This window comes from Pogoniulus pusillus, unplaced genomic scaffold (assembly GCF_015220805.1).
Source record: "Pogoniulus pusillus isolate bPogPus1 unplaced genomic scaffold, bPogPus1.pri S76, whole genome shotgun sequence".
In the NCBI taxonomy this organism is placed as follows: Eukaryota; Metazoa; Chordata; class Aves; order Piciformes; family Lybiidae; genus Pogoniulus; species Pogoniulus pusillus.
This window is the reverse complement of record NW_026974538.1, coordinates 135,877-148,826: the sequence shown is the minus strand read 5'-3', so window position 1 is coordinate 148,826 and position 12,950 is coordinate 135,877. Positions and strand designations below refer to the sequence as shown.

Sequence of the window (12,950 nt, the reverse complement as noted above, 5' to 3'; positions counted from 1 at the left end):
TGGGGGGTGGGGGGCAGTGCCAAGGAGCCAAGAAATCAATTTTGGGGCTAAGAGTTGGGGGAAGAAAACAGCAACAAAAAACAGCAACAAAAGCTGAGCCACAGCTCCGGGGCTGCTGAGCAGGAGTGTGGAGTTCGCAGCTCAGGCAGTTCCTCCTCTCCAAGATTGCTCATTTCTGTCTCAGCTGCTTCCTCCTGCCAGAGGTTTCCACCCCTTGGAGCAAGGCCACCCACAGCTGCTCAGCCTGGGCATGTGCCAGGCTGGAGATGTCCTGAGGTGGAAATGTGCCAGGGCAGAAGTGTCCTGAGGTGGAGATGTGCCAGGCTGGAGATGCCCTGTGGGGATGTTCCAGGCTGGAGATGTCCTGGAGTGGAGCTATGCCAGGCTGGAGATGATGCCCTGTGGTGGGGATGTGCCAGGCTGGGCAGCAGTCACTGCTCCAGGCTCTGCTGCTTGGAGCAGGCAGGAACTGCTTTGGTAAAGGTCTGTGGCTGTGGAGGAGCTGACAGCCAGGACCTGCTCTGCCTGCTCTGCTCTGCCTGCTCTGCTTTCCCTGTCCTCCTCTCCTCTTCCTCCTCTCCCTCTCCTGCTCTCCTCTTCCTTCTCTCCCTGTCCTCCTCTCCCTCTCCTGCTCTCCCTAAGCTCAGTCAGGACATGAAGCTGAAATCAATTCAGCCTCATTGAGTTGTTCCATGGTGAGCAGGGTCTGAGCATCTCTGCAGGGCTGGGACCAGCTCTGGCGTCCTCCATGGACAGGGATGAGTGGAGGAGGCTGAGAGGAGGCCACAGCAGTGCTGGGAGGGCTGGAAGGGCTCTGCTGAGAGGTCAGGCTGGGAGAGTTGGAGGTGTTCAGCCTGGAGAAGGCTCCAGGGAGGCCTTTTGGTACCTGCTGGGGCTGAAGAAGAGAGATAGGGACAGAGATTGAGCAGGACCTGTTGGAGCAGGCTGTGGAGGGGGGGGACGGGGGGACGGGGGGACTGGGACACGGACTGAGCTCAAAGAAGGGGATTGGCACTGAAGGGAGAGATGTTTGCCACTGGGGGTGGGGACAGCCTGGCCCAGGCTGCCCAGGGAGGTGGTGGAGCCCTCCCTGCAGGTGCCCCAGGAACCTGTGCCCATGGCACTTGTGGCCATAGTTTGGTGCCCATGGAGGGGGCTGGGTTGCTGCATGGCAACCTCAGAGAGCTCTTTCCAACCAAATCCATTCCATGGCTCCACTGATTCCCACCCTGCTCCAGGGATGGGTCCCCAACCCCCAAGGCTCTGCTCTTGCTCCCCACCAATCCTGAGGCTCCAGGGAGCTCCTGGAGATGATCCAGCTCTGCCTTGGTGGTTCTGGCAGGGATGTGGAGCAGCAGCCAAGGCTTGGGTGCAGTTCTCCTGAGCTGGCTGAGATCTTTACCTTGGCACAAGGGTGAGTCATGCCCCCAAGTCCCTGTCTCCCTGGCTGCTGGCTGGCCCAGACACGCAGCTCTGCAGCTCCCCAGGGTGATGTCAACCTCTCCTGGGTCTTATCACCATCAGCATCACCCTCACCCTGCTGCTGCTGAAGGGATGCCCACATTGCTCTTCAGCAGCCTTTAGCTTGGTGCCAGCTGCAGCCCAAGGTGCTCCTGCACGTCCTCCCCCCACCCCGAGTCCCGTCACACATCCAGCCACCAGCTGGGCTTAACTCCACTCCCCACCACTCTCTGGCCACCACTTCCTCACCCAGCACAGTCTTGTGGCTGTCCAAGCCACGAGAAGCTTCTCCAGGAGGAGGCTGTGGGAAGCTCTTCAATTATGTTGAGCTTTGGTCACCTGCAACAAACCCTCCTGAGATGTCTCACCTGGGAGCTGCTCAGAGGCTTTCTGCCTCTCTCACTGTGCTGAGCTCTGACCATCCACAACTGCCCCTGGATGGTCTCACCTGGGAGCTGCTCAGAGGTTTCCTTCCTCTCTCACTCCACACAACCTTTTGTCCTTGGCAGCAGCCTTCGGGCTGAGGCAGCAGAGCTGGGATGGCACCGCAGACGTCACCCCCAAGCTTCTGCTGGCTAATTGGCAGGAGGTAGGTGTGGACCTGGCCAGAGATGGAGCTGATTTGAGCTGTTTTGACACAGAATCGCTGACTGCTGCCTGCTGAAGCTGCTGAGCCAGCTTCCAGCTACCAGCAGGCAGCAGCTTGAGGTTGGAGACGGCTGCAGGTAGCAGCAGGAACTGCTGGATGAAGATGGTGGCCAAGAAGGGCAGCAGCAGCCTGGCATGGAGCAGCAGTGGTGTGGGCAGCAGGAGCAGGGCAGGGATTGTGCCCCTGGGCTGGGCACTGGGGAGGCCACAGCTGGAATGCTGGGGGCAGGGCTGGGCACCTGAGTGCCAGGAGGGTACTGAGAAGCTGCAGCAGAGGCAGAGAAGGGAACGGAGCTGGGGAAGGCTCTGGAGAGGAGCAGCTGAGGGAGCTGGGGGGGTGAGGCTGGAGGAGAGGAGCTGAGGGCAGAGCTTGTGGGGCTGTGCCAGGACCTGAGAGGAGGCTGGGGCCAGGGGGGTTGGGCTCTGCTGCCAAAGGCCAGGAGGAGATGGCCTCACACTGCTCCTCCTTGCTGGTCCTGCTGGCGGAGCCTTCTCTTCGCTGCAGATGCCTTCTCCTCCCCGGAGGAACTTTCTCCTCCTCCTCGGAGCCTTCTCCTCGCTGGAGGAGCCTGGGGCCAGGCCCTCCAGGGCGGTTCCCAGCAGGAGGCTGAGATCAGAGAGGTTCTCTCCTGTGACACAGGTGGAGAAGCTCCATCCTCGGTGGCTCTCAAGACCTGTCTGGTTGAAGGGAAGGGAGGGAAGCTGCTGCCCAGGGCCGCCCGGGCTGGAAGGGAAGGAGGCTGCTGCCACCTAGAGCAGCGGCTCCTCCGCCGGCAGCCGCAGCGCCCAGCCGCATCGCCCAGCTCTGGGAATCACCCTGGTGGAGACCAGACCTGGGCAACGGAGGAGAACTCCTCGGGAGCTGGGATGGAACAAGGAATGGCTCCTCCGGCTCGGGGCAGAGCAGCTGTGCCCACGTCCCTGGGCAGCAGGCGTCAGCGCCTCTGGAAACAGGTGGGGAAAGCTCTTTTTAGGCTCACGGAAAGTTTTTGCTCCCAGGGCTAGCCTGCAGGTCAGGAAAGGAAAACAGGGTCAGAAGGAAAGGAAAAAGGAAAAAAAGAAAGAAAAAAAGAAGAAAGAAAAAAATAATTAAAAAGAAAAAAGGGGAAAGGAAAAGGGAAAAAAATAAGAAAAAGGGAAAAAATAAGAAAGAAGAAGGGGGGGGGGAGAAAAAAGATAAACGGAAGATAAAAAAGAAAGAAAAAGTTAAGAAAAAAAAGAGGGAAAGGAAAAGGGGGAAAAAAAGAAAAAAGAAGGAAAAAAGAAACTAAAAAAAAAAAGAAAAAGAAAAAAGAAAGAAAAAGTTAAGGAAAAAAAAGGGGGGAAAGGGAAAGGAAAAGAAACAAAAATCAAGAAAAAAAAAAAAAAAAGGAAAACCACAACAAAAACGAAACCAGGAGGGAAAAAACCTCCGCACCCCAGAAGCGAAGAGGGAAGGAGGAAGAAGGAAGGGGAAGGGAAAGGTCTCAGCACCGTCGAGGAACTCTCATGAGCTGCCCCCAGAGCCGCAGCGAGCAGGGAGCGGCTGGCGGAGGAGGGAGCCAAACAGGGAAGCGAAAGCGGAGCAGGGAGCGGCCCCAGCCCCACGCGTGCCCCCCTCACGATCCATCCTCCCCACGGCCCCAGCCCCACGCGTGCCCCCCTCACGATCCATCCTCCCCACGGCCCCAGCCCCACGCGTGCCCCCCACGATCCGGCCGCAGCCGCCCAGCCCTCGCCCCGCTCGCCCCTCGGTCCGCGCCGCGGGTCCGCCCGGCCGGCAGGGGGCGCTGCGGGCGCGGTCGCCGCGCCGGGGCGGGGGCCGGGCCGGGGCGGCCCCGCGGCGCTGCCATGGCGGTGAGCAGGGCGCTCGGCCTGCGCCTGGCCTACGCTGCCGCCGGTACCCTCCTGGGCTTCTCGGCCTTCTTCACCTGGAGCCTGGCCCCGGCCTTCCGACAGCCGAGCACGGCGGCGGCCGGCGGCCTCTCGGGTACGCGGCGGCGGCGGGAGCCGAGGGTGGGCTTGGGGAGGGGCCGGGGGAGGCTCTGCCGTGGTGGGGGCGGCCTGGGGACGGCGTTGGTGGCTCCTGGGGTGGGCAGGATCTGGGGAGGGGGCGCCGAGGGGACCCCCGCAGCAGGCGGCACTGGGGTTACCTGCGCCGGGACCTGTTCCCCGCGGAGCCTCTCCACCCGGGCGGCTGCCGAGCTGGAGCTCTCCACAGCTCCTCCCTTCCCGCAGGCTCCTCGGAGCTGCTCTCTGATGCTCTGGCGGCAGAGCTGGGGGAGAAAAGGCCCTGCCGAGCCTCTCCCCAGACCGGCTGAGCCCTGAGCGCCTTTGGCTTCGGCTGCTGCAGTGGGGAAGGAGATTCTGTGGCACGGAGCAAAGTTGGCAGAGCAGAGAGGACAAAACAAACTTTGGCTGGCAGAGCTCAGGCTCCTTCGGGAGCAGCTTTGGCTCCTGCTGGGCTCTGAGTGTGGAGCAGGTGGGCGAGGTGGGCACCGAGCAGGAGTCAGCAGTGGGCACCACAGACCCCACACCTGGCACCCACCAGTGGGGCACTGCAGACCCACAGCTCCAGAGGTCGTCCCCTCACCATGCTGGGTGCCCCTGCTGGAGCTGGCTGAGCTCCAGAGCTCCCCTCCAGCTCCTCCACCACGCTGGGTGAGCTCCAGAGCTCCCTTCCAGCTCCCTCACCACGCTGGGTGAGCTCCAGAGCTCCCTTCCAGCTCCCTCACCACGCTGGGTGAGCTCCAGAGGTCCTCTCCAGCCCCCTCCTCGTGCTGGCCTGGGCTCTGTGTCCACACTCACTCCTCCCACTCATGGAGAGGTGGTCCTGAGGCTCCTCTTTGCCTCCACGAGTGGCTGTGGTGCTTCCTGCAGCTGTCCAGGGCCAGGCCAAGGCAGCAGTTTGCTGGGTCAGGCCCTGCCGTTCGGGGAGGGGACTCCTCACGTGGGGAGACCTCAGCACAGCAGCCTGACTCAGCAGGCTGGGGTTTGCCATCTGAGAGCCTTCTGGGGGGGAAGGAGCTGCTGCTGCTGCCTGCTGAGCACAGGCTGCTCACTGCTGCTCTGCTTGCTGGGCTGCAGCTGCTGGGGCTCAGAGGGGCAGGACAGGGAAGGGTTGGTTGGCTGCTCCTCTCCTCTCTGCCCTCTCTCTCCTCTCCTCTCTGCCCTCTCTCTCCTCTCCTCTCTGCCCTCTCTCTCCTCTCCTCTTTGCCCTCTCTCTTGCTCCTTCTCCTCTTCCCTCTCTCTCCCCAGAGTTTTTGTCCACCAAACCTCTTCCCAAAGAGCATTCCCAGGGTGCTGGGAGAGCTCAGAAGCCTCCTGCCAGCTCTTTGTGGTCTCTGAGGCTTCTGCTAGATCCCACTTGGGTACAGCAGTGCCAAGCAGAGGGACTGGTCCTGCCTCTCCTGGCCAGCAGCTCCCTGCTGGCTGCCAGAGCCTGACCCTGGAGCTTTCAAGGGAGACTCCATTCTGGAGCAGTTTGGCTGGAAGGGGTCTGAGAAGTTCAGTCCTGACCCCCTGCCCTGGGCAGGCTGCTCAAGGCCTCATCCAGCCTGGCTTGGAGCTCTGCAGGCACTGAAAGGCTGCTCCAAGGTCTCTCTGGAGCCCCCCTTCCCCCATCTCCTCCCTCCTCCCCCATCCCCTCTCTCCCATCCCCTTTCCTCTCCCCTCCCCCATCCCTGCTCCAAGCAGCCTCTGCTCACTTTCGTGGCCTCCTCTCAGCCTTCTCACCCAGAGCTGCTCCTTTCCATCCACTCTCCCCTGGGAGGGTCTCTGAACTTCCCTTGGCTCCCTCCCAGGACCCCAGAGAGCTCCAAGCCTCCTGCCAGGGCACCTGGAGCAGGTTCAGCTTCCTGTGGCCTGCTCCTGCAGCCCCTCCCTGCTGTGGGCAGCTGCTCAAGGGCTGGCAGCCAGCCCAGCCAGGTCACTCTGGGGGCTCTGGGCCATGCCTGTGCCCACCTTGCCCTCCATGCCCCAGTGACCTCGGGAAGCTTCGTGCCAGTGCCCAGCAGCAGGAGGGGAGCTCTGCCCAGCCCTGCTGCCCTGGCTTGGAGCTGGCTCTGGTGGCCTTTGGGTGGGAGGGGGGCACAGGAACCAGCCTGGCACTTGAGCTGGGTATGAAATGCAGCTGAGGGGTGGGGGCTGAGCTGTGTCCCTCTGCCTGCAGGGGTCCTGGCACTCTGGGCCCTCGTCACCCACGTCATGTACGTGCAGGACTACTGGAGGACCTGGCTGAAGGGGCTCAGGTTCTTCCTCTTCATTGGAGTCTTCTTCTCAGCTCTCTCCCTGGTCGGGTTCTGCACGTTCCTCGTTCTGGCCATCACCAGGCACCAGGGTAAGGAGCAGCAGAGCCTAGGGTGGGCTGGGGTCCTCCTGCCATGTCTCCTGGGGAGGGAAGGCTGCTGGGATCCTCCTGCTACCTCTTCTGGGGGCTTGAGGGGAGGCTGCAGGGAGGCTGCAAAGATGAGGGTGGGGTTAGGAGCAGCTTTGGTGCACTTACTGCTTGGACTGGGTGCTCCTGAAGGTCTTCTCCAGCCCAAGTGGCTCTGACACTTGAGGCTGTGACCAGAACAATCTCCTTTGGCTGTCGCCAAACGCCAGTGGCAGAGAGGAGGAAACTCCCCCAGAGGCCCTGCCAGGACCTTTCTCTCCCAACAAAACCTTTGGGTGCAGGCTCCAAAGCTCCCAGGAGCTGCTGGGAGGAGCTGAGCTGAGCTCCTCCCTGCCTGCTTCCCCCGGAGGCTGATCAGGACCTTTTCTCCTAGCCCTGACCGATCCCAGGAGCTTCTACCTGTCCTGCGTCTGGAGCTTCATCTCCCTCAAGTGGGCCTCGCTGCTGGCGCTCTACTCCCACCGCTACCGCGCCGAGTTCGCAGACATCAGCATCCTCAGTGACTTCTGACGCCCGCGGGGGGCTCCTGCCGCGCTGCTGCCGCCAGCTGCTGGGTCTCCTGGACTCGTCCTCCCTTCCCCCGCACCCTCCCACCCTCCCGGCGTGCTGCAGCGAGAGGCAGAGGAAAGGATCTCGCCCCGCGGTGGGGGTTGGGCTCCAGCTGCTTTCTGACTCGGCCCTCTGAGGGCTTTGCCTCCTCTTGTCTTGTGTCTGCAGCTTCCCCTTGCAGCCCCTCTCTGGCTGCTGCTGAGCTTGGGCCACCGAGCAGGCAGGCCTGGTGCTGCTCTTTGCCTTGCCCCTGAAGGCCAAAGTGGGGAGGAAGTTTGGACCCCTCCAGGATCTGGAGGTTTCTTTGCCTCGTGGCTGCAGCTCCCTGAGCTCTCCTCACTGCTGCAGCCAGCAGCAGCTGCCTAGGAGAGGGAGGGAAGGAAGGATTCTGCCCTGGGAAAAGCAACTCCTGCCCCTAGGACTGGGCTGGGTGACCTTTGGAGGTCCCTTCCAAGCCAGACCATGCTGTGGTACTGCTCCTGGAGGAGGACAGGAGAGGGAAGCCTTTCCTCGAGGAGAGCAGGAGGGAGAGGAGGCATTCCCCGGGGAGAGGAGGGAGGGTCCTTTCCCCGAGGAGAAGAGCAGTGCTCAGGCTTTGGGGTGGGGTCTTTGCTACTGCTCTGCCCCTGAGTGCTGTTTGCACCCTACTGGCATCCTGCAGCAGCACAGCCCTGGGCCCCTTCGGGCCCCTTTGAGCTCCTTTCAGCCCCTTTGGGCTCCTCGGGGCCCCTTTGGGCTCCAGAGTTCCCAACAGGGACCCCTGAGCACTTGGGGGGATGAGGGTGGGACTGGGTGTCCCCCAGGCAGCTCAGGGGTGTCCCCTCTGTTTTCTATCCCCCCACTCCTCACAGGTTGTTTCCATCTTGGCTTTTTGAGGCATTTCTGCTGACCTCAGATCTGTTCCCACGTTGGATCTTGCTCTCTCTGCACCCCTCAGTGTCACACCTGGGATGCTGCAGCTCACAGTGGGGGTGGTCTGAGTCTCTCCCAGTGTCTCTGTGCTAAACCCACACCATGACTTGTTGGTGCCACCACGGAGCAGAATTCACCTTTCTCACCAAACCTGTGTCTGGAGTCCTTTGCCCTCTCACAGCTTGGAGTGTTGTGCCCAGCTCTGGGCTCCCCCCAGGGGCAGAGGGACAGGAAAGTGCTGGGGAGAGCCTAGAGGAGGCTGGGGAGAGGCTGAGGGCCTGGAGCAGCTCTGTGAGGAGCAGAGGCTGAGCCCTGGGGCTGAGAGCCTGCAGCAGAGCAGCCCCAGAGGGCATCTGAGCAGTGCCCAGCAAGAGCTGAAGGAGCTGGGGAGGGGGCAAGAGGCTGGGGCCAGGCTGTGCTGAGTGGTGCCCGGGGCAAGGGGCACAGAGTGGAGGGCAGCAGGAGGAGAAAGTTGTTTGTTGTGAGGGTGCCAAGGCCTGGAGCAGGCTGTCCAGAGAGGTTGAGGGTCGGGGGGAGAGAGCTGGGGCTGAGACCGCAGCCCGGCGGGGAGCGCTCATGGGTGCAGGGCGGGCGGCGGCCAGCAGAGGGCAGCAGTGGCCATGGCCTGAAGGGCGTTTGGAGACCTCCGGGAGAAGGCTCCGCGACCCCAACCCTGCGCCTTACACGCCTGCGACCCCAACCCCGCGACCCCACCCCTGTGACCCCACCCCTGCGACCCCACCCCTGCGCCCCCCACCCCTGCGACCCCAACCCCGCGACCTCGAAGGTGGTGCTGGAGGTCTCTGCCATTGCAGTGGGCAGACAAGGCTGGAGCGTTCTGGGGGTCCCACGGGTGATTCCCAGCACCTCCCACCAGGACCCCTCCCCACACGCAGTTCCTCGCTGGCTGAGGCGCGCAGAGGTCCTGGCCTCGCCCTCTGCCCTGCCCCAGGCTGGCAGCAGGGTCTGGAGGGGTGAGGGAGCTGTGGCTGGCAGCGCCAGGGCACCTTCTGAGGACTCTACTGCCCTCACCAGGAGCTCCCAGGCAGCTTCTGCCCCGGGGGGTCTCTCCTGGCACCATTCCCGGCTCCCTGTGCTGCAGTTCCAGCTGGGGCTGCTCTGCCAAGGAGCCACCGAGTCTCTGGTGCCGGTGGGGAGGTGGCAGGGGCACCCTGGGGGCACCTCCTGAGCCCTTCCCCAGGGTGAGCATGGAGAGGACTCCTCCCAGCCCGGCTCAGGTCCAGGGGCTGAGCCCAGAGGTCAGATCCGTTTGCCTCACCCTCTGCTGAGGGATGGGTTTGGAGCTTGGCGTGAGGGGTCCAAAGGAAGGGCAGAGCAGCCCTTGGCATGCCCACTCAGGAGGGAGAAGCCTTCCCCTGCCCTGGGCAAGCATGCCCAGCCCTGCTCTCAACCAAGGAGGGCAACAACCCAGCCCAAGGTTCCCTGTGCCCCTCCGAGAGCCAGAGCAAGCCCTGGGGGTAGGCTGGAGGCCATCACCTTGCCACGACAAACTGCAGGGCTCCCCCAGGCCCTTGCTGATGCCAACCCCAGACCTTCCTCATGCCAGCTGGCAGCGTGGGCGCCCCCTGGTGGGAGCACCAGGAAGCTTCTGCCTGCAGCCCCCTGGCAGACCTGTGCAGGTCTCTCCAGCGGCTCCCTGGCAACCGCTGGTGGGGTCTTGGGCACCTTCCCAGGGGGATCTGTTGCTTGCCCACGGTGTGGTGGCTTCGATGCCACCTTCCTGCTGGGGGCTGTTGGAAGCAGCTGAAGGCAGCCAGCAGCTCCCTGGCATCTCAGCAATCTGCTCTCAGGATGTGGGGAGGACAGAAATGACCTCCTCAAAGCCTCCCAAACCCTGCCAGGCCCCCAGGGGAGGCTCTCCTGGAGCTGCTGAAGGTGGCACCTCCAAATGGAATGGGAGCAGGGAGCTGGGATGGGAGCAGGGAGCTGGCATAGGAGCATGCAGCCAGGGTCGGTGGCACAGCTCAGAGCAGACCCCCCTGGACGCTCCCTTGGCTGCTGCAGCCCGGGCCGGGAAGTGCTGACTCAGCAGATTTTTGTTCTTTGTTCTCAGGCTTGTTAAAAAAAAAGACAGCAAACAACAACAGAGAAACAAACAAAAACCTCCCCCGAGGAGCTCCTGATGGCACTGGTGGAGAGGAGAGGGAGAGGGAGAGGTGCCAGGAGCCACCTCCACTCCAGCTGAACACCTCCAAGTGAGGCTTGGTGGAAATTAGCAGTGGGATTAAAAGGCTCCATCTGGGATGGCTGAGTGCTGGGATGAGCTAAGTGAGTGCAGGCAGAGCTGGGAAGCAGCCATGGGATGAGGGAAAGGAAGAGGGAGGAAGGGAAGGGAAGGGAAGGGAAGGGAAGGGAAGGGAAGGGAAGGGAAGGGAAGGGAAGGGAAGGGAAGGGAAGGGAAGGGAAGGGAAGGGAAGGGAAGGGAAGGGAAGGGAAGGGAAGGGAAGGGAAGGGAAGGGAAGGGAAGGGAAGGGAAGGGAAGGGAAGGGAAGGGAAGGGAAGGGAAGGGAAGGGAAGGGAAGGGAAGGGAAGGGAAGGGAAGGGAAGGGAAGGGAAGGGAAGGGAAGGGAAGGGAAGGGAAGGGAAGGGAAGGGAAGGGAAGGGAAGGGAAGGGAAGGGAAGGGGGGGAGGGTTGAGAGTCACACAGAGGGAGCTGGGAATTGTTATTTTTAGGACCTCTTTGGAGTCTGGAGAGCTCCCAAGAGGACTTAAAAAAGGCTTCAATGTGGTTCCAATCTTTCAAGCAAGGAGGCTGAAAATGAGGCTGAGTGAAATGAAGCATCCAGGGAGAGGCTGGGGAGGGAATGTTTCCGGGGAGCAAAAGATGTGCAGCCAGAAGGAGCCAAAGCACAGCTGCAGAGAGAGGTTACCAGCTGGGGCTGGCACCTCCCTGCAGCTTGCAGCTGCCTGGAGGGATCTGCTCCTCTGCTGGGACCTGAAGGGATCTGCTCCTCTGCTGGGCCCTGGAGGGATCTGCTTCTCTGCTGGGACCTGGAGGGCTCTGGTCCTCTGCTGCACAGCCCAGACTAGAGCATGACCTTGCCCTTGGCCTGTTGCCTGCCTCCATACCCTGGGGGGTGCTTTAATGACCTCCTTGAACCCATCTCCAGGGGTTGCAGCTCTCAGCTTTGCCTTTCCCTCCTGGGCAATGCCACTTGGCAGCTTTTGGCTGATGCAGGAGCCCCACAAAGGCCAAGGAGTGGAGGAGAGGAAACCAAATCCTGCCCTTCCCCCCCCCCCTCCAGGGAGATCAAAGGAGCCTCAATCACAGCAGAATTTCCTCTGCCAAAAGGAGGAAAATCTGCAGCTCACATCTGCCCTGGGCTGGAGCCTTCCCCTGCTGCTCACCCCCAGCTCCAGCTCTTCACCCATCCTCACCCACAGCTTTGTCACCTCCAGAGGGGTGCTGAGGTGCCCCAGAAGTCATCTCCTGTGGGGTCCACCAGGCTCAGCTGCTGCACCCTCCCTGCGCTGCCTGCATGTGAGGGTGCTCTGGAGCCGCTGCGGAGGGCTCAGACATCTGCTCCTGGGGCCGAGGTGGTAAAGTCCTTCTGCAGCTGAAGGTCTCCTCGAGGAAGGAGGCAAAGGCCCCAGACGGAGTCCGGAGCAGCAGCAACTGGTTCCAGCCGCGCAGAGGAGTTTGCTTTCATCTCCAGCCAGCCCTTTCGTCTCCTCGCTCAAGGCTTTGAAGCCTTGCAGGGTCCTCCCACATCTGCTGCCGGAGCTGGTGCCGGCGGCAGGGCTGGGACAGAGAGGGTGAGGAGCAGGAATTGTCCTTTCCCCTTTTTTGGGGAGGGGGCTGCAGTAAATGGAAGAGTTCCTGCAAGGCCACCCTCACTCTGGGTGCTCCTGGGGACGGGGATGGCCATGGGCTGGGGGTCCTGGGGGAGTAAACTTCTTCAGAAGCTCTTCCCCAGGCGACTTTAAAGGGTTTGGAGCAATTTGGGCCAGAGGCAGAGCTCGCACTAGGCTCCCTGGGGGTATGGGGTGGGCTTGGGGGGGTCCTTTGTGGGGACAGCAAAGATGGTTTGGAGAGGTTGCAGAGATGGAGTTTGGGTCTCACTGGCAGCAAAGTGTGGGGAAGGGTCCAAGCTCTCTGCCATCCTCTGCTGCAGCTCTCCGAAATCCTTCCTCCTCTGTGACTTGTGTTGATAACAGATCCTGGCGTGGGGGGGTGGGGGTGCTGGGGAGGTGATAGTGCTGGTGGTGACGGTGGTGGGGATGAGGGTGATGGTGGTAGAGGCTGAAGGTGATGGTGTTGGGAAGGTGATGGCAATGGAGGGTGAGGATGATGATGGTGGGGGGGTGATGGTAATAGAGGCTGGCAGGTAAGGGTGCTGGTAGGGGTGATGATGGAGTGTGGTGGTGATGGTGCTGGTGCTGGGGGGGGGGCTGACAGGTGAGCCAGCACCCATCCTGCCCAAGTGTGTGCCAAGCTGTAGCTCACTGCTGTGCCCTGCCAAGTGTGGGCCAGCTGGCAGCTGTGGGACTCCACAGGGCTGGCACTGGGAGCTCCAAGGCACCGATGGCTTGCACGGGGCTGGACTCTCTCGCAGAGTGCCCTGTGGAGAGGACCCTGGCACCTTAGCATTGCAGGCACCTCCCTTTTCCCCTCCATCCCTTGGGCTGGCTCCGGCCTGGGCTGCGGCTTGGGCGGGAGGAGTTGGAGCGAACTGAGCCAGCTCCGAGCGCCTGCGGAGCTGCTCCCAGCGCAACAGCCGCGGGCGGGCCCTGGGCTGCGTCCTCAGCGCTGCCCGCCCTGGGCTTCGGTGGCCTCCTGCTGCCCTTAGCTCCGATGGCAGCTTGACACCAGACCAGGGAAAGCTGCTCCTGGGTCCTCTGGGGTCTCGTTTTTTGCTCCTCTGGCTGGGACTGGTCCCAGCTCTGTCGATTTCTCCCCCACCCCTGCTCTGGTTTTGCCTCATCCCTGCTCCTGAGCCTCAAATCTTTGTCGTGAGCAGCAGCCTCAAGGGACCAAGAATAT

The 12,950-nt window shown here is 62.2% G+C and overlaps 1 protein-coding gene across 2 annotated transcripts; it reads left to right on the top strand.

Moving 5' to 3' along the window:
• The first annotated feature begins 2,871 nt into the window (after positions 1 to 2,871).
• SLC48A1 (solute carrier family 48 member 1) lies at positions 2,872 to 8,095 on the top strand. 2 transcript variants are annotated; one of them, XM_064141022.1, is made up of 3 exons: positions 2,872 to 3,063; positions 6,260 to 6,427; positions 6,858 to 8,095. In XM_064141022.1, the coding sequence occupies exons 2-3, from the start codon at positions 6,295 to 6,297 to the stop codon at positions 6,992 to 6,994; spliced, it is 270 nt and encodes an 89-aa protein (XP_063997092.1). In that variant the 5' UTR covers positions 2,872 to 3,063; positions 6,260 to 6,294; the 3' UTR covers positions 6,995 to 8,095. The 2 variants fall into 2 exon arrangements, with proteins under 2 accessions (XP_063997092.1, XP_063997091.1); XM_064141021.1 differs by lacking the exon at positions 2,872 to 3,063 and adding an exon at positions 3,907 to 4,078.
• Positions 8,096 to 12,950: the final 4,855 nt, after the last annotated feature.

What these genes read in the sequence shown, in the direction of transcription:
- SLC48A1 (XM_064141021.1), top strand. Translation starts at nt 3,940, where the DNA reads ATGGCGGTGAGCAGGGCGCTCGGCCTGCGCCTGGCCTACGCTGCCGCC. An exon ending in GGCGGCCGGCGGCCTCTCGG is followed by an intron (nt 4,079 to 6,259) that starts GTACGCGGCGGC and finishes CTCTGCCTGCAG; the next exon opens with GGGTCCTGGCACTCTGGGCC. An exon ending in GGCCATCACCAGGCACCAGG is followed by an intron (nt 6,428 to 6,857) that starts GTAAGGAGCAGC and finishes CTTTTCTCCTAG; the next exon opens with CCCTGACCGATCCCAGGAGC.